The sequence below is a fragment of the Hordeum vulgare genome, chromosome 4H (assembly GCF_904849725.1).
Source record: "Hordeum vulgare subsp. vulgare chromosome 4H, MorexV3_pseudomolecules_assembly, whole genome shotgun sequence".
NCBI lineage: Eukaryota > Viridiplantae > Streptophyta > Magnoliopsida > Poales > Poaceae > Hordeum > Hordeum vulgare.
Window position 1 is genome coordinate 610,031,607 of NC_058521.1, and position 23,605 is coordinate 610,055,211.

The 23,605-nt window shown below is 50.2% G+C and overlaps 1 protein-coding gene and 1 pseudogene across 1 annotated transcript; both read left to right on the forward strand.

Moving 5' to 3' along the window:
• The first annotated feature begins 9,370 nt into the window (after positions 1-9,370).
• On the forward strand, positions 9,371-10,406 carry LOC123450119 (germin-like protein 8-11). Its single transcript, XM_045127522.1, has 2 exons — positions 9,371-9,532; positions 9,661-10,406. Exons 1-2 carry the CDS (start codon positions 9,412-9,414, stop codon positions 10,227-10,229), a joined length of 690 nt encoding a protein of 229 aa, XP_044983457.1. The 5' UTR covers positions 9,371-9,411; the 3' UTR covers positions 10,230-10,406.
• Positions 10,407-18,062: 7,656 nt separating this feature from the next.
• LOC123450945 lies at positions 18,063-22,035 on the forward strand (annotated as a pseudogene).
• Positions 22,036-23,605: the final 1,570 nt, after the last annotated feature.

The window sequence follows — 23,605 nt, forward strand, 5'->3', positions numbered from 1 at the left end:
GGTTGGATGTTCCCGTGTATAGATGATAACATTTGGCATTTTAGTTAGGCTGGTAATAATTAAATTCAAATATATGTCATTATATATATTGGTGTATTAGTGGTTGTGCATGCAGAACACGTGTCGCAGGAGGAACGTTACGGGCGTGTGAATACTTTGCAACACCACTATTTTTTAAATAATCCGGTCCACACTCTTTTGAGTGGTCGATCATTGGTATTCCACGTGTTTCAGAACCCCCTTCCCTCCCCCTCCCACACGACTCCGTAAGCACACAATGGCTGGCCACAACGACTCCTATCGTCAATGTTGCAGCGCTAGAATCTGTGCAGCCACCCTTGTGTGAATGGTGGACGAACCCCCTTCGCCACGACATGAATTCAGAGGTTGTGGCACCTCCTCCATAAGCAGTCGTCGCCTTGCACTACCAATGATCGGCTCGATCGATGCAGTCGGGCCTTCCTATCGCCGTCCGAGAGGCGGGTTGCTCGATGTCAGTGCCACCTCAACATCGAGCTTGTGCTTCGGTTATTGGGCGCTCCCGCCATCACCCGACCTTAGGTCAGTGATGACATCTCCGAGGCAGAATGTACGGTCAGCGAGCCAGCCAGGCAAAACATGCATGCGACGTCGTCCATCTACATGGCTCTTTGTCTCCTCCACCATCCTTGGGGGTGTCTACCATATAGACATCGTAGGTGGAGGTAGCCACCCACTTGTCGTTATTGGAGGTGACCAGGAGTGATATGCAATAGGACACATCGCCGGCATCTTCGTCCATGACATCTATCTCGTCGAAGGCCTAGTCCAATATGTCATTTAAGTCATCAACACTAGCGACTAGGTGGGTGGAGGCTGGGGAGAAGATTCATGTTTCTCCTGGTTTGCCTCCGATCTGATCGTAGACGGAGGTATGATCATCAAAAATTTCATGCCTCTAAATCTCATCGAACACCTCATTCAGTAGGGTAAGGTCGGCCTTGCCCACATCCTGACGATATGTGGGAATTACATGTAGTTTTCCCGAGGTGCCACCTGACGTAGCTTCGGGGCTTCTGTTGATTAGGCCTGATGTCTGGTCCTTTATTGCAGAGGTCAGGTCCGAGCTTGAAGCTCGAGCCGAGGCATGGCTTGATCCATGGCCATGATCCGAGATTGAATCTCTCATCGGGGCGGCTTCGCTTATAGGATCTACAGACTGGTCTAACATCCAACCCGAAAAAACCAAGCTCGCCACGAGAATCCGTGGCGTACTCCAAACTGCCAGACCTGATGATATGGCAGGGGGAGCAGTTCTCGACCTGGCCAAGGCGACCGACGAGTCGGTGTGTAGCACAAGGCTCCCAAAGGCAAAAGGCTCGTCGAGGGAAAAGGTACTCCCATAGTCGATGCCATCATTGATCCGAAGAAGATCCATTGAGCCTTTGCGACCACACAACGGGACATGTATGGGCTACCAATGTCTGTGCTAAAACTGACGGATCACAATATCACCCTGTGTGTCCTTCTTTAACTTGTAAACCCACTCCAAACCAATCGCCTTTTGGTTTGGAGGACGGGTTACCAAAGTCCACGTGCCATTGCTCTCAATCTCCTTCATCTCCTCATCCATGGCGTGCGTCCAGCTAGGACTTTTGCTCGCCTCTACGAAGTTCGCCGGCTCCTCAACTCCGAACAGACATAGTCCAGAGTACTCGAGTGTAACTGGCTTTGTGTACTTGTAGACTTTCTTGAGGGTCTTGTAGCGACGAGGCCCTGAGGAATCCGTTGTGGCTTGCGAAGGAGGCGACACAAATTGTGTCGGTGTTGATGCACTTGAGGAAGATAGCTGAGACACGGGCGTGTCATCGACATCCGTGTCGTCGGCGTAGTCGTCCTGACCGTGACCATCATCTTGATTGTCGTCGTCACTACGCGCCTCGTTGTCGATGTTGTCGTCGAGATCTCCGCCTGTGTCGTGTGCGGCGTTGTCGTTATCTCCTTGCGACCTATGCACGCCGTCGTCGGTGTCGGCGCCATGATGATCACTACCATTGTGGTCACCTTGGTTGGGCGTCTTGCCAACCACCTGGACATCCTCCCCTGCATCATCATCAGTTGGAAATTCAATCGTGAATATGTTACCGTTTGGAGCACCGTCGGCTGCGGCGCTCCAATTCCACGCTTGGTTTTCTTCAAACACGACGTCGCGTGAAATCCGTAGACGCTTGGTTTGTGGATCGTAGAAACGGTATGCCTTGGTGCCATAACTGCTCTCGTATCCGATGAACACCATCTTGGTGCTACGATCAGCAAGCTTTGAGAGATGTGGCTCCGTCATCTTCACATGTGCCACGCACCCGAACGTCCGTAAATGAGACACATTCGGCTTACGTCCGTAAATTGCTTCATACGGAGTCTTGCCGATCACCACCCTCGTTGGAGCCCGGTTAAGAAGATAGACTGCCGTCGAGACAGCTTCCCCCCAAAAAATCCCCGGCAGGTTCTTGCTCTTGAGTAAACTCCTTGCCATGTCAACGACGGTTCGATTGCGCCTTTCAACGACCCCATTCTGCTGCGGCGTGTAAGGTGCCGCGAGGAACCTCTTTATGCCAATCTTCTCGCAGTAATCGTTGAATTCGTTCGATGTAAACTCTCCGCCGCGATCTGTCCGTAGAGCGCGAACATTCAACTTGTGTTCCATCTCCGTTGCAGCCTTCAGCTTCTTGAACACTTCAAACGCCTCAACTTTAGATCGTAGGAGAACGACCCACATATATCTCGAGTAGTCGTCTACCACGAGGAAGAAATACTTCTTTCCCGCGTGAGTTGCTGGGGTGATAGGGCCACATAGATCACCATGGAGCTGCTCGAGTGCATCACTTGCACGATAGGTAGACTGAGCAGGGAACGGCCTGCAGTGCTGTTTTCCAACCAAGCACCCATCACATACTCGATCAACATGTTCGATAAATGGCATCCCGGATACCATCTCCATCTTTGACATCTTCTTCAAGGCGTAGAAGCTAACGTGTCCAAATCTAGCATGCCATAACCACGAATCATCATCACTCTTGGCGAGCCAACACTCCGGTTGAGATTGATCAAGGTTGAGGATATAGAGCCTATTCCGTGTGCGATTAACACGAGCTAGCATGTTTCGGAGGTTGTCGAAGATCGTCATCACTCCGTTCTCGATATTCACCTTGCATCCATTCTCGTCAAGCTTCCCAATAGAGATGATGTTGTTGCGAAGCCGTGGGATGTAGTACACTCCGGTGAGTATGCGATGTTCGCCTGTGAGACCCTCGAATAGGATAGATCCTTGCCCGCAAATCTCCACAGCTGAACCATCACCGAACTTGACCGAGCCTTCAACATCGTATTCCAGCTCGAGGAATTTCTCCTTGCACCCCGTCATGTGGTTACTGGCACCCGTGTCGAGATACCACGACACGTTCTGATCACCGGATAACTTTGGTGTCACTTTTTCCTCATGAAGTAGCACCTTCCGGCTTGGTTTCACAACCGCCTTTTCAGCGAGATCACAAACTTCGGCCATCAGAAGACCTGGACCTTCGTCTTCCTACTTTGCCAAATTTGCCTTGATCTTCCGGTTGTTAGGCTTCGGAGAATCCTTTGCAAAGTGACCCATCTCGTTGCAGTTATAGCACTTGACCTCGGACATATCCAAGTTTCGTTGCTTCCGCCCTTTAGATCGGTCTGCCTTGACACGATCTTGTGGCTTTCCTTTTCCTTTGCCTTTTCCGGTTTGTCCATCGCACTTCACGTTGCTTGAGCCTTCGCCATCATCACGCCTTCCTTTGCTACTTGGGGCCTCCCAATCTGCGCGCGAGTACATGAGTTGGTCACTTCCTCCTCCTTTGCCTTTCCAACAGCCACGAGCATTCTCTTCCCATGTCCGCAGGCGTCCGATCGCCTCCGTTATGGTCATGTCGTCGATGTCGTAAAGCTCTCGAGCGTGCCGATGATGTACGTGAATTTGTCAGACACCGAACTGAAAAATTTCTCCACGATCTCAGTCTCCTCGAGCTTTGAACCAAGCGCGCGGATCTCTCCCTCCAGAGTAGTAAGACGCATGGCGTAGTCGTTCACCGATTCAGTTTCCTCCATCTGCAACTTGTGAAATTGGCGCTTCAGCACTTGTGCCCGTGCCTTGGTGACGTGATCTTCTCCGATCCTCATCTCCTTGAGTGCGTTCCACGCCTCTCTTGCCGTCTCGAACTCCGCCAATGTCATCAGCACGGAATCCGGCACAGACTGGGCTATGGCGGCCATGGCACCTTCGTCGCGCTCCTCATCGACGTCGTCGTCCGTGATGGCCTCCCACACTCGAAGGGACCAAAGAATAATCTTCATCTTCACCGCCCACACGCCGTAGTTGGCGTCTGTGAGCATCGGTTACTGGATTGCGATGTTGCGATGCGCCTGGAAGTTGGCGCCGCTCGTTCCTCCACCACTGGTTGCTGACTTGACGCCCTTCTTCACCTTGTCGCCGTTCTTGTTCCCCTTGGCACCGCCGCTGCCAGACTTGACCGACTCAGCGTCGCTGTCCGTCATCGTAGATCGTAGATGGTCGAGGCTCTAGATACCAATTGTTGGCTTTGATCTCGTATATCAAATCACCCAGCAGCTAGCTATGCACGTGCAAGAAAGCAGGCACACAAGCTGGTGGATGGATCCTCTCGAGCTAGCTTGAGGTTGTGCTATCGATGCGGCTGTACAAGCGTAAATACGTATAGGCGAGACACGGCACGAGAGTTGATAGCCAAACAGGAGCTTGTCGTCCCTGTTGCTTTATTGCTTTGATCTGAATCTGGTTGATCTGGTGTTACAAGGGGTAGGGATACAAGTATATATATCTCTCCCTAATAATAAAGCAAATAGGGTTTCTGGTCGTCCGTCATGGCGTTTTTGCAGAAAAGTCCCCCTGTTTGTTCGAAATCAACCCGCGGTCCTTCAATAAGTGGAAAAAACGTTACATTTTTTGGAAAAAGCCCCTAGGCAGTTGTCACTCCGGTGCATATCGCGTCCGCCCCTCCCCGATTCTCCTCCTTCCCTCGCCGCCGACCGTTTGCGTCCTTCGGGCAAAGCCTCCGCGTGGATCTGTGTTGTAGAACGTCGCATGGGAAACAAAAAATTTCCTACGCGCACGAAGACCTATCATGGTGATGTCCATCTACGAAAGGGGATTTCCGATCTACGTACCCTTGTAGATCGCACAGCAGAAGCGTTAAGAAACGCGGTTGATGTAGTGGAACGTCCTCACGTCCCTCGATCCGCCCCGCGAACCGTCCCACGAACCGTCCCGCGATCCGTCCCACGATCCGCTCCGATCTAGTGCCGAACGGACGGCACCTCCGCGTTCAGCACACGTACAGCTCGACGATGATCTCGGCCTTCTTGATCCAGCAAGAGAGACGGAGAGGTAGATGAGTTCTCCGGCAGCGTGACGACGCTCCGGAGGTTGGTGGTGATCTAATCTCAGCAGGGCTCCGCCCGACCTCCGCAGAAACGCGATTTAGAGGTAAAACCGTGGAGGTATGTGGTCGGGCTGCCGTGGAAAAAGTTGTCTCAAATCAGCCCTAATAGCTCCATATATATAGGAGAAGGGGAGGGGAGGCTTGCCTTGAGGCTCAAGGAGCCCCAAGGGCTGCGCCACCAAGGGGAGGAGGAGTCCTCCTCCAATCCTAGTCCAACTAGGATTGGAAGGTGGAGTCCTTCTCTTCCTTCCCACCTCTTTTTTTTCTTTTCTCTTTGATTTTCTATCTATGGCGCATAGGGCCTTCTTGGGCTGTCCCACCAGCCCACCAAGGGCTGGTGCGCCACCCCCAAGGCCTATGGGCTTCCCGGGGGTGGGCTGCCCCCCCCCCCCCCCCCGGTGAACATCTGGAACCCATTCGTCATTCCCGGTACATTCCCGGTAACTCCGAAAACCTTCCGGTAATCAAATGAGGTCATCCTATATATCAATCTTCGTTTCCGAACCATTCCGGAAACCCTCGTGACGTCCGTGATCTCATCCGGGACTCCGAACAACATTCGGTAACCAACCATATAACTCAAATACGCATAAAACAACGTCGAACCTTAAGTGTGCAGACGCTGCGGGTTCGAGAACTATGTAGACATGACCCGAGTGACTCCTCAGTCAATATCCAATAACGGGGCCTGGATGCCCATATTGGATCCTACATATTCTACGAAGATCTTATCGTTTGAACCTCAGTGCCAAGGATTCATATAATCTCGTATGTCATTCCCTTTGTCCTTCGGTATGTTACTTGCCCGAGATTCGATCGTCAGTATCCGCATACCTATTTCAATCTCGTTTACCGGCAAGTCTCTTTACTCGTTCCGTAATACCAGATCCCGCAACTTACACTAAGTCACATTGGTTGCAAGGCTTGTGTGTAGAGCATCTTTATAGTCACCCAGTTACGTTGCGACGTTTGATACACACAAAGCATTCCTCCTGTGTCAGTGAGTTATATGATCTCATGGTCATAGGAAGAAATACTTGACACGCAAAAAACAGTAGCAACAAAATGACACGATCAACATGCTACGTCTATTAGTTTGGGTCTAGTCCATCACGTGATTCTCCTAATGATGTGATCCCGTTATCAAGTGACAACACTTGCCTATGGTCAGGAAACCTTGACCATCTTTGATCAACGAGCTAGTCAACTAGAGGCTTACTAGGGACAGTGTTTTGTCTATGTATCCACACATGCACTGTGTTTCCAATCAATACAATTATAGCATGGATAATAAACGATTATCATGAACAAATAAATATAATAATAACTAATTATTATTGCCTCTAGGGCATATTTCCAAGATAGATATGACTACCAAGACATCACTGACACCAACATCGTGGCGCCAAGTTTTCAGTTCGACCATCCCGCACATCTAGACAAGAGGAATCGGGCCACCAGATCCACCATGATTTGTCAAGGACTCTAGATCAGGATCAAGGCTTGGCCACCACCGCTGACGGCAACTTCGCCATGTGCACCTTCCACGACACACCTCGAAACCCCCATGGACAAGGGACAATGACAACAACACTTCTATGCTACTAGCAGGAGAGCCAAACATGCAACCTACCATCCATGGTCGCCGCATCAACGTTTGCGACCCCAAACCCACGCACCAACACGAAGTTGTTCGTAGGATGTCACTGAATAAAGGCATCAAACCCTAGCAAAGCTCGACCAGGACCAAGTCCACTAAGATGAACAAATTCGGTCGGTCCTAGGACTGCCAACGAACCCACCTGACAATTCCGGGTGGGGGTAGGGAGGATCTCACAGTCGGCGAAACTTCACCAATGAGAGGCGATGGGCAACCACATGCGTGTGACAGAGTTCAGCCCTCACAGGTCGACGACCACGATGCTGCTAGATGCCGGATAGCACTGGCTCCGGACAAAGTTCCCTGATCCATGCATGAACCAGGTGAAACCCACGACTCCACTAGACACGCCATGCAATTTCAGCTCAGTGGGCCACCTCCGACAGCAGGGGATAGCAGCGGCGACAGTGTGAAGTTCTAGAGTTACCCCAAAGAGACCAGGTAGTGGAGCAGACAGAAGTGTTTCTAGAGATATCCCACAGAGACTAGGGAGTGGAGCAGACAGAAGGGACATCTTGTTGCCGCCTATCGTCACCCGGGGCTTTGCTCGGCGTGGTGCCGTTCGACGGGGAGGCTGAGAGTGTGAGGGCCTAGGGACGGAGGCTGAGATCACCTCTACTGTCGTCCACCACGAGGATGATGTTGGGGCCATCTGATGGAAACAAGTTTTCTGTATCAAAACTACAAATACACACCTCAAAGTAAATAATTAGTTTATGAGTGGCCACCCAGCTTAGGCATTGGATGTACTCCCTCCGTCCGGAAATACTTGTCCTAAAGATGAATGTATCTAGACTTATTTTAGTTATAGATACATTCATTATATCCATTTCTAGGACAAGTATTTTCGGACGGAGGGAGTACTATTTACTCTAACAAAAGAGGCAGGTGAGGTGTGTGATGAGCCTAATCAAGAAAGACCGACTAGATCATCAGATTTATGCACTAAAATGGTCATGATCAAACTCTTAGCAAGAGGATGTTAACTACCCTTACTAAGATCACATGAATGGGGCCGTATGCATCGTTCTGATGCAGAGGCCGAAGGCAATCCTTCTTTAAAAAAAAACTAAGATTCACATGAATTGTTTGTGCTCTCTATTTTCATTGTTTATGCATGCGTGGATTAATGTAATTAACCCTTTTGAGAAAATTGTGACCAAGTTGTGTATTATGTGCGTTCATGAACGGAATGGCGTACCTATGCTTTCTTCCTCATTTACACAATCCATTAATTACCGCCTCATCTTGCAACCAAATAATTTATAATTTTTAGGGTCAATTACATCCCTGGTGCTGGAAGTTGGAACATGCCTTTTTGCTTCATCCTGCGGGATCGAAAGAGGGACAAAACGTATGATGAATGTCTTTTATATATGAAACTGAAACGGACACCTCCAAGAAATTAATCAGTTTATGAATACTGTTTACTCTAAAAAATAAGCAGCTGAGGCCTGATTCTTAGATTTAAAAATGCAATGAACTGGTCATGATTGAATCGTAGCAAGGAGGAAACTAACTACTCTTACTAATTAAGATCATATGAAATGTTCCTCCCGGGTCACACTTTCCTTTTGGTTAGCTAGGAACGTCCACTAAGCACTAACATCGTTGCTTTCTTCCTACAAGTACTCAACAACTGACCAAGTAAGTGTCTGATTGACTGGGTTATCCTCCTTTTCTAAATAAAAATAAACGATTGATGTCGTCATGGTAACAGGGGCTGCTAAAAATAGCAGGTGTATTATGTGGATTCATGCATGGACCAACGCGCCTTGATTTCTTCCCTGTTGACACAATCCGCTAACTACTGTGTCGTCTTATGCTGCCGGGTTTCATGGTAAATAATCTAGTGGCAAATCCACAATTTCATAGTTTGAAAAGCTCGATTGCACGCGATCCTATAGCAACCTCTGCAAAGAAAACGATTGCCCTGCATGACTTGGCTTTCATTAACTGCTCTTTTCCTGCCCACCAGTTCAGACTATGACCAAGTATATGATAGTACCACAGAAATGCAAGCTAATAACATATCTATAAAAATTAAACGTGTCTTAAAAGGGAACCTGTAAACTTTATGCAAATATTTTAATTAGCAGCAAGAGACCAGTTCAATCGGTTGGTCGGTTCCACTTGAATAAATCTATTATTGCTCAAGAGTCCAGGCGCTGCTCGCTGCGCTTATATAAACACATACATCCCCGGTATGTCTGAACCATCACTCACAACACAACCACAAACAGGAACACAAGAGAGAGAAACAATAAGATGTCATCCTCCTCTTCCTTCCTTGTCCTCGCTTCTCTTCTTGCATTGGTCTCATGGCAGGCCACTGCCTCCGATCCTAGCCCACTCCAAGACTTTTGTGTGGCCGACATGCATTCACCAGGTATCGTCTGGTTTCTCCCCATGTTTTCACAGAATACATACGTTGACATGAATTTCTGAAAATTATTTGCAAATCGAAACAACTTTCTCGGATTTGAGCTTACATGTTGCATCTCCTCTATGCACCAGTGCGTGTCAATGGGTTTGTTTGCAAGAACCCGATGGAAGTTAACGCAGACGACTTCTTCAAGGCAGCCAATCTCGACAAGCCAAGGATGACCAACAAGGTTGGATCCAACGTCACCTTGATCAACGTCATGCAGATTGCTGGACTCAACACCCTCGGCATCTCAATTGCGCGCATTGACTATGCTCCCTTGGGTCAGAACCCGCCACATACGCACCCTCGCGCCACTGAGATCCTCACGGTCCTCGAGGGGACACTGTATGTTGGCTTTGTCACATCCAACTTGCCCGCCCCCAACAGAAACAAGTTCCTCTCGAAGGTGCTCAACAAAGGTGATGTGTTTGTCTTCCCAGTGGGCCTCATTCACTTCCAATTCAACCCCAACCCCCACAAGCCCGCCGTAGCAATTGCCGCACTCAGCAGCCAGAACCCAGGGGCTATCACAATTGCCAATGCAGTGTTTGGGTCAAACCCACCAATATCGGATGATGTTCTTGCCAAAGCATTTCAGGTGGAAAAGAATACAATAGACTGGCTTCAGGCTCAGTTCTGGGAGAATAATCACAATTAAGTCAGACATTGGTTGACTTCATCGGAAGATGAGTGCATAAACCAAGGACTTGGTTGAGCTTCTAGCCATGCTTCCTGATCTATAGAATAAATGAAGCCTATGTCATGATGGTGTGTCTGTAAGCCGTGAATGTATTTCAACCTTTTGAATAATCAACAATATGATTTATTTTCTTCACTCTGATATTGTGTCATATGCTATTTTGGTTTTCATGTGTCGTATTTGCCAAAAGAAACAAAAAATCAGGGTTCTTTTTTCTTCACCGAAACAATAGATGATTAGGTTAAAAATGTAAAAAACACATAATCATGTGGTAATTCAGTATATGTTTGATGCTAGGGTTTAATACATAGGATTATCCTGCAATACATGTGAAGCATGCTATAGTTGGAGCCTGATTGTGCTCGGGATTTAAATGTGGAAGTTGAATGCGCAAACTTTGCTTCCTAGAGTCGTCGTTCTTGTCTCTCGCTTTCACATTGTTTTCTCTTTTCTTTGTAGAGAGCAAGAAATACGTTTTTTACTATGTTTTAAAACTGAGAACACTGCAGACCACGTTCCAAAAATCTGCTCCAGCATACATACAAGAAGCATGCATAATATACAAACGAAACAGTTACGACCCCCCCTCCCCCACCCCCCCCCCCCCCAACACACACCAACACACAAGTAATAATTATTTGTGTTGTTTCTTTGTAACAACCTTGTCATAGAAGCATTTTATCACGACACTTACTTTTGCCCGCTTCATAAATAAAGTTCAATGGCTAAACAACATTTTATCATGAGGAAATCATCATACGAGATGATTAAACAAAACACAACAAAACAAGCCAAACACGGTAACAAGCATCGTAAGTGCACAATTGGAATGCCTCCAATATGCCACCGAGTGGAAACAAATGAGAGGCTGGATCGCCTCAAGAATCAACCAGGACTACTAATGACATTCAACCACACGCCACCTAGAAGAAATCACTAAACTTCGGCACACCGTGAGCACCCAACTACTGTCGGAGAAGACCCTCTGCCTAAACCAAGGAGAGTTGACCATACCAGTGAGCAGAGATGATGGAAGGAGGACGTTGTCGCACGTACAATATAGTGCAAACAATACCACCAGTCACCAAAGTTGAGGTAGGGTCGACTGGATCGCCATACCATTCCGAACACGCTACACGACTGCATGACAACTGCACTCACTGATGTTGCCCCCAAGAAGATCATGACACAATACGCTACCACCGCCGCGTCTGTTAGGGTGGATGGGGGTTTTCACCCTCAGCTAGGAGGATGGGAGAGCCATCGCGATTACCCCAAGAAGGACATGGCTACCAAGACATCGCCGCCACTAGTACTGAGCTTTTGCAAGATCCTGATGAAGGTCAAGATTGAAGAATTCGTCAAGGCAGCTGCCCTCGACAAGCCTAGTGTGACCAACAAGGTTGGATCCAACGTCACTTTGATCAACAACATGCAGATTGCTGGACTCAACACCCTCGGCATCTCTATTGCGTGTATCGATTATGCTCTCTTTGGTTAGGACCCACCACATACACACCCTCACGCCACTTAGATCCTCACGGTGCTCGAGGGGACAACATACATTGGCTTTGTCACATCCAACCAGCCCGCTCGCAATAGAAACAAGTTTACAACTCGTCTCAGGGGTGAATGTGTGATGTTATGCGTTTGGAAGATTGACGGTCTGCAAAACTAGTTGGGCTTTTTGCTGGAATACTTGATGTTGTAGTCTTCGATAGAGTGTTCCGTTTTGCGTCGGTTCTTGTTTCCGGTCGTGCAAACTTGCTTGATTCCTGCTTAATATTGTTGGATAGATGGTTATGGTGGGCATACTCTCGTCCCTTTCTTTTCTGCTATACCAAGTGAGGGGAGGGATAGTTTAGAGAGCTGCGGTGCTTTGATAATATGTTTCTTTAATTTCGGGACTGCTACGTGTCTATCGGTGGACGTTTGTTATATGTCTGCCACCTCGATGACCATTGGACCTATGCGCGGGAAGCGTCCGATCGATCTCCTGCCATGTCCCGCTTGTCCCCTTCCCCACTAATTAATTCCCGCAACAACTGCTTTGTTGCGGAAACATTTATAAACAAAGATTGTGTTGCAGATTCCCGCAACAACTGCTATGTGGCAGAAACATTTATAACAAATATTGTGTTGCAGAATTTTTATGCAACAAAGGTTGTGTTGCAGAATTTTTTGCAACACAAGTTGTGTTGCGGATTATTTATTTTTGCAACAAAGATATTGTTGCAGATTTTTTTTCAAACAAAGGTATATATCGACGGATGAAAAGTTTTGCAACATTAGTGATGTTGCAGACTATTTCTTGCAAGAAAGATGATGTTGGAAGAAAAAAAATCATCGCGAGTGAGGGAGTAGCAGCGGACGAAGGCTGCCAGCGCAGGCCGGTGGCAAGCACGGATGTTGGCTTTTGAACGTGCGTATGCAGCTGTACAGGCATGCCTACGCGATTCTTGCTTCGGCCGGCTACTTGACGGAACTTGCGTAACTAGCGACACATATAAAACTGATCGATGGATTTGATGGCTAAAGGCTCGTGTCGTGCCTTTGCTTTGTATTGCTTTTCGTTTTTCTGGTGTTACAATCAACACCCCTAGGGTGTCTTTTGTACACGTCCATAAGGGACTATAGAAATAGACTAGGACTAGGAATCCTAATACTACTAGGACTCGGTTTGGCTTTCTTTCCTAATCCTAAAGAAACAACATGATTAACTTCTACATTCACCTCCTTAATCTTGTTGCTTGACTTCACTTCTTGCACTCCGACTTTCCTCCTCATCTCGATGAACTTCTGTCGACCGAGGGACTTGGTGAAAATATCGGCAAGTTGGAATTGCGTGTTCACATGTTGAACCTCGATCAACTCTTCTTCAATGCACTCCCGGATGTGGTGGAACCGGGAATCTATGTGCTTGCTCCTTTTGTGATGAACCGGATTTTTGCACAATGAGATTGCAGCTTGGTTGTCAATCTTCAATGACACCTTCTGCACCTCCCGCTTTGCAAGAATAGCTAGAAGTCTTCTCAGCCACACTGCTTGACAAGCCGCCGTGCTTGCCGCTATGTATTCTACCTCGCATGAAGACAGTGCCACCACCTTTTGCTTTTGAGAATTCCAGCTAATCGGATTCGGGCCAAGGTAGAAAACCATGCCCGTTGTGCTCTTTCGGTCATCAACATCACCTGCCATGTCGCTATCTGAATATCCACGAAGGATCAATCCTTCCTTTCCCTTTCTGTACGTGCAGCCAAGATTAATTGTGCCTTTCACATAGCGTAGAATTTGATTGACCGCGCTCATGTGTTCGGTTGTCGGATTCTCCATGAAATGACTCACGATCCCGATTGAATACGCCAAGTCAGGTTGGGTTTGCACCAAATATCTCAGGCTGCCCACAACGCTTCGATACATTGTGGTGTCCACCGGCGGATTTGAGCTACGCTTGCTCAACTTGTGACGTTGGTCCATTGAAACTTGGGTCGCGTAGCAATCTGACATGCCACACTTGTCCAATAACTTGACCGCGTAAGCCGATTGATATAGAAAAATCTCTCCGGAGCTTTGCTTCACTTCGATGCCCAAGTAATAGCTGAGTAATCCCAGATCGCTCATGCTAAGCTTGTTCTTCACTTGCGCCTTGAAACGTTCAATTTCTTGTACGCTATCTCCGGTGATAATCAGATCGTCGACATAAACTCCAACTAGCAGGTTTGAGCCTTTGGAGTTATTTGTATAGACTGCGTGCTCGAGGGGACATCTCTTGAACCCGAGCGAGACCAGACTTCGGTCTAACTTTGAGTTCCAAGCTCTTGGCGCTTGCTTCAACCCGTAAAGTGCCTTCTTGAGCTTGTAAACTTTCCCTTCTTTGCCTTTCTTCTCGTAGCCGAGGGGTTGTTCCACGTACACTTCTTCTGTGAGATCGCCGTTGAGGAAAGCGGATTTAACATCCATATGATGAACCTTCCAATCCTCTTGTTCTGCCAAAGCTAGGAGCACTCTCACCGTCTCGATTCGAGCAACCGGTGCAAACACCTCATCATAGTCAACTCCTTGACGTTGTACGTTGCCCTTTCCAACGAGTCTTGCCTTGTACTTCACAATGGCACCCTGTGTGTCCTTCTTTAACTTGTAAACCCACTTCAAACCTATCGCCTTTTGGTTTAGATGACGGGTTACCAAAGTCCACGTGCCATTGCTCTCAATCGCCTTCATCTCCTCATCCATGGCGTGCGTCCAACTACGGCTTTTGCTCGCCTCTACGAAGTTCGCCGGCTCCTCAACTCCGAACAGACATAGTCCGGAGTACTCGAGCGTATCTGGCTTTGTGTACTTGTAGACTTTCTTGAGGGTCTTGTAGCGACGAGGCCCTGAGGAATCCGTTGTGGCTTGCGAAGGAGGTGACACAAATTGTGTCGATGTTGATGCACTTGAGGAAGATGGCTGAGTCTCGGGCGTGTCATCGACATCCGCGTCGTCGGTGTAGTCGTCGTGATCATGATCATCATCTTGATTGTCATCGTCACTATGCGCCTCGTTGTCGATGTTGTCGTCGAGATCTCCACCCGTGCCGTGCGCTTCGTTGTCGCTATCTCCTTGCGACCTATGCACGTCGTCGACGGTGTCGGCACCATGATGATCACTACCATTGTGGTCACCTTGGTTGGGCGTCTTGCCAACCACCTGGACATCCTCCCCTGCATCATCATCAGTTGGAAATTCAACCGTGAATATGTTACCGTTTGGAGCATCGTCGGGTGCAGCGCTCCAATTCCACGCTTGGTTTTCTTCAAACACGACGTCACGTGAAATCCGTAGACGCTTGGTTTGTGGATCGTTGAAGCGGTATGCCTTGGTGCCGGAACTCCTCTCGTATCCGATGAACACCATCTTGGTGCTACGATCGGCAAGCTTTGAGAGATGCGGCTCCGCCGTCTTCTCATGTGCCATGCACCCGAACGTCCGTAGATGAGACACATTCGGCTTACGTCCGTAAATTGCTTCATCCGGAGTCTTCCTGACCACCGCCTTCGTTGGAGCCCGGTTGAGAAGATAGACCGCCGTCGAAACAGCTTCTCCCCAAAAAGTCCCCGGCAGGTTCTTGCTCTTGAGTAAACTCCTTGCCATGTCAACGACGGTTCGATTGCGCCTTTCAAAGACCCCGTTCTGCTGCAGCGTGTAAGGTGCCGTGAGGAACCTTTTTATGCCTATCTTCTCGCAGTAATCGTTGAATTCGTTCGACGTAAATTCTCCGCCGCGATCTGTCCGTAGAGCGCGAACCTTCAACTTGTGTTCCATCTCCGTTGCAGCCTTCAGCTTCTTGAACGCTTCAAACGCCTCATCTTTAGATCGTAGGAGAACGACCCACATATATCTCGAGTAGTCGTCTACCACGAGGAAGAAATACTTCTTTCCCGCGTGAGTTGCTGGGGTGATAGGGCCACATAGATCACCATGGAGCAGCTCGAGTGCATCACTTGCACGATAGGTAGACAGAGCAGGGAACGGCCTGCGGTGTTGTTTTCCAACCAAGCACCCGTCACATACTCGATCAACATGGTCGATAAATGGCATCCCGGATACCATCTCCATCTTTGACATCTTCTTCAAGGCGTAGAAGTTAACGTGTCCAAATCTAGCATGCCATAACCACGAATCATCATCACTCTTGGCGAGCCAACACTCCGGTTGAGATTGATCAAGGTTGAGGATATAGAGCCTATTCCGTGTGCGATTAACACGAGCTAGCACGTTTCGGAGGTTGTCGAAGATCGTCATCACTCCGTTCTCGATATTCACCTTGCATCCATTCTCGTCAAGCTTCCCAATAGAGATAATGTTGTTGCGAAGCCGTGGGATGTAGTACACTCCGGTGAGTATGCGATGTTCGCCTGTGAGACCCTCGAAGAGGACAGATCCTTGCCCGCAAATCTCCACAGCTGAACCATCACCGAACTTGACCGAGCCTTGAACATCATATTCCAGCTCGAGAAATTTCTCCTTGCATCCCGTCATGTGGTTACTCGCACCCGTGTCGAGATACCACGACACATTGTGATCCCCGGATAACTTAGGTGTCACATTCTTCTCATGAAGTAGCACCTTCCGGGTTGGTTTCACAACCACCGTTTCAGCCAGATCACATACTTTGGTCATCAGAAGACCTGGACCTTCGTCTTCCTGCTTTGCCAAATTTGCCTTGATCTCCCGCTTGTTAGGCTTCGGACAATCCTTTGCAAAGTGACCCATCTCGTTGCAGTTATAGCACTTAACATCGGATAAATCCAAGCTCCGTGGCTTCCGCCCTTTAGATTGGTCCGCCTTACCACGATCATGTGGCTTGCCTTTTCCTTTGCCTTTTCCGGTTTGTCCGTCGCGCTTCACGTTGCTTAAGCCTTCGCCACCATCACGCCTTCCTTTGCTACTTGGGGCCTCCCAATCTGCGCGCGAGTACATGAGTTGGTCACTACCTCCTCCTTTGCCTTTCCGACAGCCACGAGCATTTTCTTCCCATGTCCGCAAGCGTCCGATCGCCTCCGTTATGGTCATGTCGTCGATGTCGTAAAGCTGCTCGAGCGTGCCGATGATGTACGTAAATTTATCAGTCACTGAACTGAAAAACGTCTCCATGATCTCGGTTTCCTCGAGCTTTGAACCAAGTGCGCGGATCTCTCCCACCAGAGTAGTAAGACGCATGGCGTAGTCGTTCACCGATTCAGTTTCCTCCATCTGCAACTTGTGAAATTGGCGCTTCAGCACTTGTGCCCGAGCCTTGGTGACGCGATCTTCTCCGATCCTCATCTCCTTGAGTGCGTTCCACGCCTCTCTTGCCGTCTCGAACTCCGCCAATGTCATCATCACGGAATCCGACACAGACTGGGCTATGGCGGCCATGGCACCTTCCTCGGACTCGTCATCGACGTCGTCGTCCGTGATTGCCTGCCACACTCGAAGGGTTCGGAGAATAATCTTCATCTTCACCACCCACACGCCATAGTTGGCGTCGGTGAGCATCGGGTACTGGATGGGGATGTTGCGATGCGCCTGGACGTTGGCGCCGCCCGTTCCTCCACCACTGGTTGCTGACTTGCCGCCCTTCTTCACCTTGTCACCGTTCTTGTTCGCCTTGGCACCGTCCTTGCCGGACTTGACCGACTCAGCATCGCTGTCCGTCATCGTAGATCGTCGAGGCTCTAGATACCAATTATTGGCTTTGGATCGCTAGATCAAAGCTCCCTTACACGTACGTGCAAGCTAGCTATATAGCAACCAAGCAGACAAGCTGCTGGATGGATTAGCAATAGCACTCGCGTACGTATAAGCAACCTGAGCTAGCTTGCTGTGTATCGGATTAAACTCGGCGGAACCCTTAACTCTCTTGACGACGGCCGCGTAACTAGGAGTACGAGAGGAACGGAAACTGATTTTGGTGGTGCGTATAGCTAAAGGCTCGTGTCGTGCCTTTGCTTTGTATTGCTTTTCGTTTTTCTGGTGTTATAATCAACACCTTTAGGGTGTCTTTTATACACGTCCACAAGGGACTATAGAAATAGACTACGACTAGGAATCCTAATACTACTAGGACTCGGTTTGGCTCTTTTTCTTAATCCTAAAGAAACAACATAATTAACTTCTGCAACATGACTAGACTAGTAATCCTAATACTAGGCGTGTGAGTGTGTCGCGGTGGACGGCTGGCTCGGTCTGGTTAGGAAAGGGTGGAGAAGAAAAGAGGAGGAAGGAAGGACAACAACGAAGGGCGGCCTTGCCGGCGAACTATGGCCGATGGCGTGGACAGGGGGTGAGCGCGCTTTCAGCACGCGCATGGCCCCATTGGTGGACCTGAGAGGAACGAAAGAAAAGATGGAAAGGAGATCTGATGTTTCGTGAAATTTGTAGATAAGAACCTTGTCGTCTGATTGCAGTTGGTGGAAGGGTTCGAGGAGACCATCGGGCGGGGCAAGGGTTCGACGCGGCTGTACGCGACCATCGACATCGGCAGGGCGCGCGTGGGCCGCACGCGGGTCCTCGCCGGCGACCCGGTGAACCCGCGCTGGTACGAGGACTTCCACATCTACTGCGCGCACTTCGCCGCCGACGTCGTCTTCACCGTCAAGGCCGCGCAGCCCATCGGCGCCACCCTCATCGGCCGCGCTTATCTCCCTGTCCGGGAGCTGCTCGACGCCGACGGTAATGACATCCTCGACGCGACCAAGCAGAAGCTCGCCCACGGGCCCACGATTCAGGTGCGGCTCAGGTTCTGCGGCGTCACCTCAAGCCGTCGTGAGTGGGGCGCCGGCGTCGGCAGCGCGGGGAATCCCGGGGTGCCCTACACGTTTTTCTCCCGGCGGCCGGGGTGCAGGGTGACCCTGTACCAGGACGCGCACACCCCGGACGCGTTCGCGCCCGGGATCCCGCTCTCCGGCGGCCGGAGCTACAAGCAGGGACGGTGCTGGGAGGACGTGTTCGACGCCATCACCGACGCGCGCCACCTGGTGTACATCACCGTCTGGTCGGTGTACACCGAGATCACGCTGATACGGGACGGCGACCGGCCTCGCCCCGGCGGCGACGCCACCCTCGGCGAGCTCCTCAAGCGCAAGGCCAGCGAGGGCGTGCGCGTGCTCATGCTGGTCTGGGACGACCGCACCTCCGTCGAGTCCCTCGGCATGACGTGGGGGTACATGGACACGCACGACGCCGAGACGGCGAACTACTTCCGCGGCAGCGACGTGCAGTGCGTCCTCTGCCCGCGGAACCCCGACGCCGGCAGAAGCGCCGTCATGGGCTTGGAGACCGCCTACACGATCAGCCACCACCAGAAGATCATCGCGGTCGACCACGACATGCCGGTGAGGGGCAGCTCCAGCCGCCGCCGCATAGTCAGCTTCGTCAGCGGCCTCGACCTCTGCGACGGGCGCTACGACACGCAGTTCCACTCCCTGTTCAGGACGCTGGACACGGCGCACCACAAGGACTTCCACCAAGGCAGCATCGCCGACGCGTCCGTCGACAAGGGCGGGCCGAGGCAGCCATGGCACGACATCCATGCCAAGATCGAAGGTCCGGCCGCGTGGGACATTCTCTACAACTTCGAGCAGCGATGGAGGAAGCAACGCGGTGACCATGATCTCCTCGTCGATCTGGTAGCGTTGGAGAACTTGATCATGCCGCCATCGGCCGTGACGTTCCCCGACGACCAGGAGGCGTGGAAGGTGCAGGTGTTCCGGTCCATCGACGGCGGTGCGAGCTTCGGCTTTCCTAGCGCACCCGAGGAAGCCGCTCGATCAGGCATCGTCAGCGGCAAGAACAACACCATTGACAGGAGCATCCAGGACGCCTACATCCACGCGATACGCCGCGCGAAGCACTTCATCTACATCGAGAACCAGTACTTCCTAGGCAGTTCATTCGCGTGGAAAGCCGACGGCATAAGGCCGGAAGAAATCGAGGCGCTGCATCTGATTCCCAGAGAGCTTTCGCTCAAGATCGTGAGCAAGATTGAGGCCGGTGAACGCTTCGTGGTCTATGTCGTGGTGCCCATGTGGCCGGAAGGTGTTCCTGAACATGGATCTATGCAGGCAATACTAGATTGGCAGAGAAGGACCATGGACATGATGTACTATGACATCGCCATCGGGCTGGAGGCCAAGGGGACGATTGATGCAAACCCCAAGGATTACCTCGCCTTCTTTTGCTTAGGGAACAGGGAGGTGAAGAGGAGCGGAGAGTATGAACCCGCTGATCGTCCATTGCCTGGGCTGGGTCTCCCTATGAAATGGCGCAGAACGCTCGGCGGTTCATGATCTATGTGCACTCTAAGATGATGATAGGTACGTAGCCTAGGTATATATATATATATATATATATATATATATATGCCCACTAGCTCCACCATGCATGTTGCAGAAAATTCTTGCACATCTATATATAGGCACTTCCAAGTAAAAAATTGCCTAACATGTTACTGTATTCTGTTTGATTTCCAGTGGACGACGAGTACATCATGGTCGGCTCTGCCAACATCAACCAGCGGTCGATGGACGGGGGCAGGGACTCGGAGATCGCCATGGGCGCATTCCAGCCTCACCACCTCAACGCCAACAAAGGCCAGGTTGCCAGAGGGCAGGTCCATGGCTTTCGGATGTCGTTGTGGTACGAGCACCTGGGCATGCTGCACGACGATTTCCTCAACCCGGGGAACCTGGGGTGCGTCCAGAGGGTGAACAAGATGGCTGACAAGTACTGGGATCTCTATGCGAGCGATGAGCTGAAGGACGACCTCCCTGGACACCTTCTCACCTACCCAGTTGCGGTGGCCAAGGACGGCACCGTCACGGAACTGCCTGGGTCCAAGTGCTTCCCCGACACAGCCGAGGCTCCGGTGCTCGGAACCAAATCCAAATTCATGCCCCCTATTCTCACCACATAAGGTATTTGCTCCGCATGCATTAATGCTACTCCCTCAGTTCCTAAATATAAGTCATTTAGAGTTTTTATTAATAGACTACATACAAAGCAAATGAATAAAACTATACTTTAAAATGTGTCTATATACATCTGTATGTAGTCTTCTAGTGCAACTTTTAAAAAGACTTATATTTAGAAACGGAGGGAGTAGATGATGCATGCTTCTATGATGAGATTCCCGCAGTGTAAGCATAGTTTTAAATAGCCCCGCTATAGCCTGGCTATAGCCTTTTCAGCAGGGTGCCGTTAAATGGTATCATGTACAAATACGCCGCTATAGCCCGCTATAGCGGAGGCTCGTCGCTATTTGCCGTAGCCCGCTATTTAAAACATTAAGTGTAAGCTTATATTCTGTTATTGCTACCTCCATATGATGGTTCTTCAGGCTGCAGGTGGGACTGGGCGATAACTAACAATCCATTAAAACTTAAGTAGATTAGTTGGAAATTAAATAAGTGGGATTCCACTAAACAGATGTATAACAACCTTTGTCGAGGAGGGAGCTCGCCATCTTGGGTGAGCGGATGGGACGGAGCTGAAGTTCAGCAAGTGGCTGCGCTCGAGGTGGTCAAGGAGGAGTTCATGGCGTAGCGCAAGTGTTCATCGGGCAAGGTAAAGTTGAGATCCTGTCATTGACGGCGGCAAGGTCGTCGTCTTCCTTGGCGACACCATGTTCCATGAAGACACGACACAACACTGCGCAAACCGACCTCACTCTCCGATGTAAACAGCCAAGTTGAGCCACTGCCGACGACGGCGAGCAATTCCCTGGCATTGACATTTGGGCCCCCGTGTGAGGCTCCCTGCTGATGATACGCGACGCCTCCTGAACCGGCGTCGATGGATCATCTCAGCCAGAGCACCAGTCGGAATGTTGTAGCCGTGGGCAGGGCGCCGGACCGTGGCAAAGCAGCCACTGACGTACTTGAAAGCGTCCTCACGCTCTAGACGAGGCGAGCCCTGTCGCCGCACAGCCACGGGCACAACCACAGTGCAGAGAGGCTCGACGCCTGCCTTCGTAGAGGAAATAAGATCATACCAGACTCGTAGTTGTTGCCTGCTGATGGGTTTGGGACGGGCATAGTATGTATGTGCATGGTCAGCAACAGCATGTTTGCACTGGTGTAGTGGGTTTCCGACGGGTTAAATAGGACAACCCACCTAATTTTACTGTTATCCAATGGAGTCTCACTAAGATGATTAAGTGGGATGGACTTAGTTAGTCCCACTTATGCCCACTCCTACCTGCAGTTTGTTGTCCGAATCTATAGCTAAACATTTTACCCCACAGCCTTATACTTTCGAGTCTCAATAGAAAGAGACACATCTAAATAAATAACTAATCATCTGCATATGCCTGGACAATTCATGAATTACAACCTAATGTCAATTACAAGTCCTCGGAGGTTGCTAGATCAAGCACATTTTCTCAATAAAACTATGAAGCTCCATCAACTATACCAAATGAAAATAACAGAAATGCAGGTAGTAGCAGGAAAAAAAAGTTATGGAAACCTAGATCCTAATGGACAGGGCATAATCACGAACAGAGGGTCCTATTTTTGGTACGGGTATGCTCAGGTCTCAGTCGACTGAGATTTAATAAAGTCTCAGAGTCAAATGACATTACATACAAAACAGAAAAAATAATAAAAAATAAAAAATGCACGGATCTTAATGTAAGATCTTACGGATATATCATCGACTGAGACTTAACAAAGACTCGGTCGACTCAGACTTAGAAAGACTGTTTTGGTATTGAATAACAAGGTGAAACCAAATCGCATGTCACCTATGTATGCGTATCTCAATGATACTGGACATAAGTCCTCTTAAACCACTTATGAGAAGTCCTGAAGGATGCCGATGCAGATCTCATGGCCATTCCTTCTTCTCGACTAGAACTTGCGGCCATGCCGTCATCAGCACGAAGAGAGGAGACCCCTTTTAGTCTAGCCCTAACTCAGGGAGTTTGGAACAGGGGCATGTGCCCAACAGGAGAATAGGAGGGGACATGACAGAGGAGAGCACCGCCTCTCAAAGAACTGGTGGGGACTTGAGAAAAGATGCAACCACACAAAAGTGATACTCCCTCCATCATGAAATAAGTGATTCAAAAATAACTTAATTTTATACTAACTTTAGTATAAAATTGAGTCACTTATTTTGGGACGGATGGAATACATGATAACGGTAATCTAGCCCGTACACTTTACATCCAACGGTAAAGGGTAAAATAGCTATTGCAACAGCAACGTCCAGCGTTGCTGCATCCGTCTTGCCCGGAGGGAGGACTGCACACACTCAAAGTTTAAAATATCATTGGCGCCGCTCCCGCGACCGCGTCGCCCCGGCGGGCGACCGGCCGCGGCCAACCTCCTCCTTCCTCCAGCCCCGCTCTCTTCCTCCCCTCTCTGCCATCGTCGCTAGCACCCGCGGCCGGTCTGGCCCCGGGTTCGCTGATGGCGGCGGCCCACGGCCCCTCCCCTCCCGATGGCTCTCCGACGCGGGGCGGAGCTGCAAGAGGGGGTGCTCCTAGGCGGCGGCGTTCCAGGTGGCGACGGGGCTCCCCGACGTGGCGTGGGTGGACGGCTCGGCGGCGACGGCGTTGTTGGCGGCAGGGTGACACTGCGGCGAGATCTAGCGGCGGCCGCCCAGCCCAGATCTAGGCCCTGTGGGGCCCATCTGGGCCTGGGCTGGCCAACGGCGGAGCGGGTCTGCGGCGGAGCTTCCGGGAGACGGGGGAGCAGCGACGGGCGGTTGGGTGCTGACGGCGCCGTTCCCAGCCCACTGCAGCATGTCCGACAGGGCTTAGCGGGCCTGATTCGGGCCCGGCTAGGCCAGGGGTTGCCTGGTAT

What these genes read in the sequence shown, in the direction of transcription:
- LOC123450119 (XM_045127522.1), top strand. Translation starts at nt 9,412, where the DNA reads ATGTCATCCTCCTCTTCCTTCCTTGTCCTCGCTTCTCTTCTTGCATTG. An exon ending in GGCCGACATGCATTCACCAG is followed by an intron (nt 9,533 to 9,660) that starts GTATCGTCTGGT and finishes TCTATGCACCAG; the next exon opens with TGCGTGTCAATGGGTTTGTT.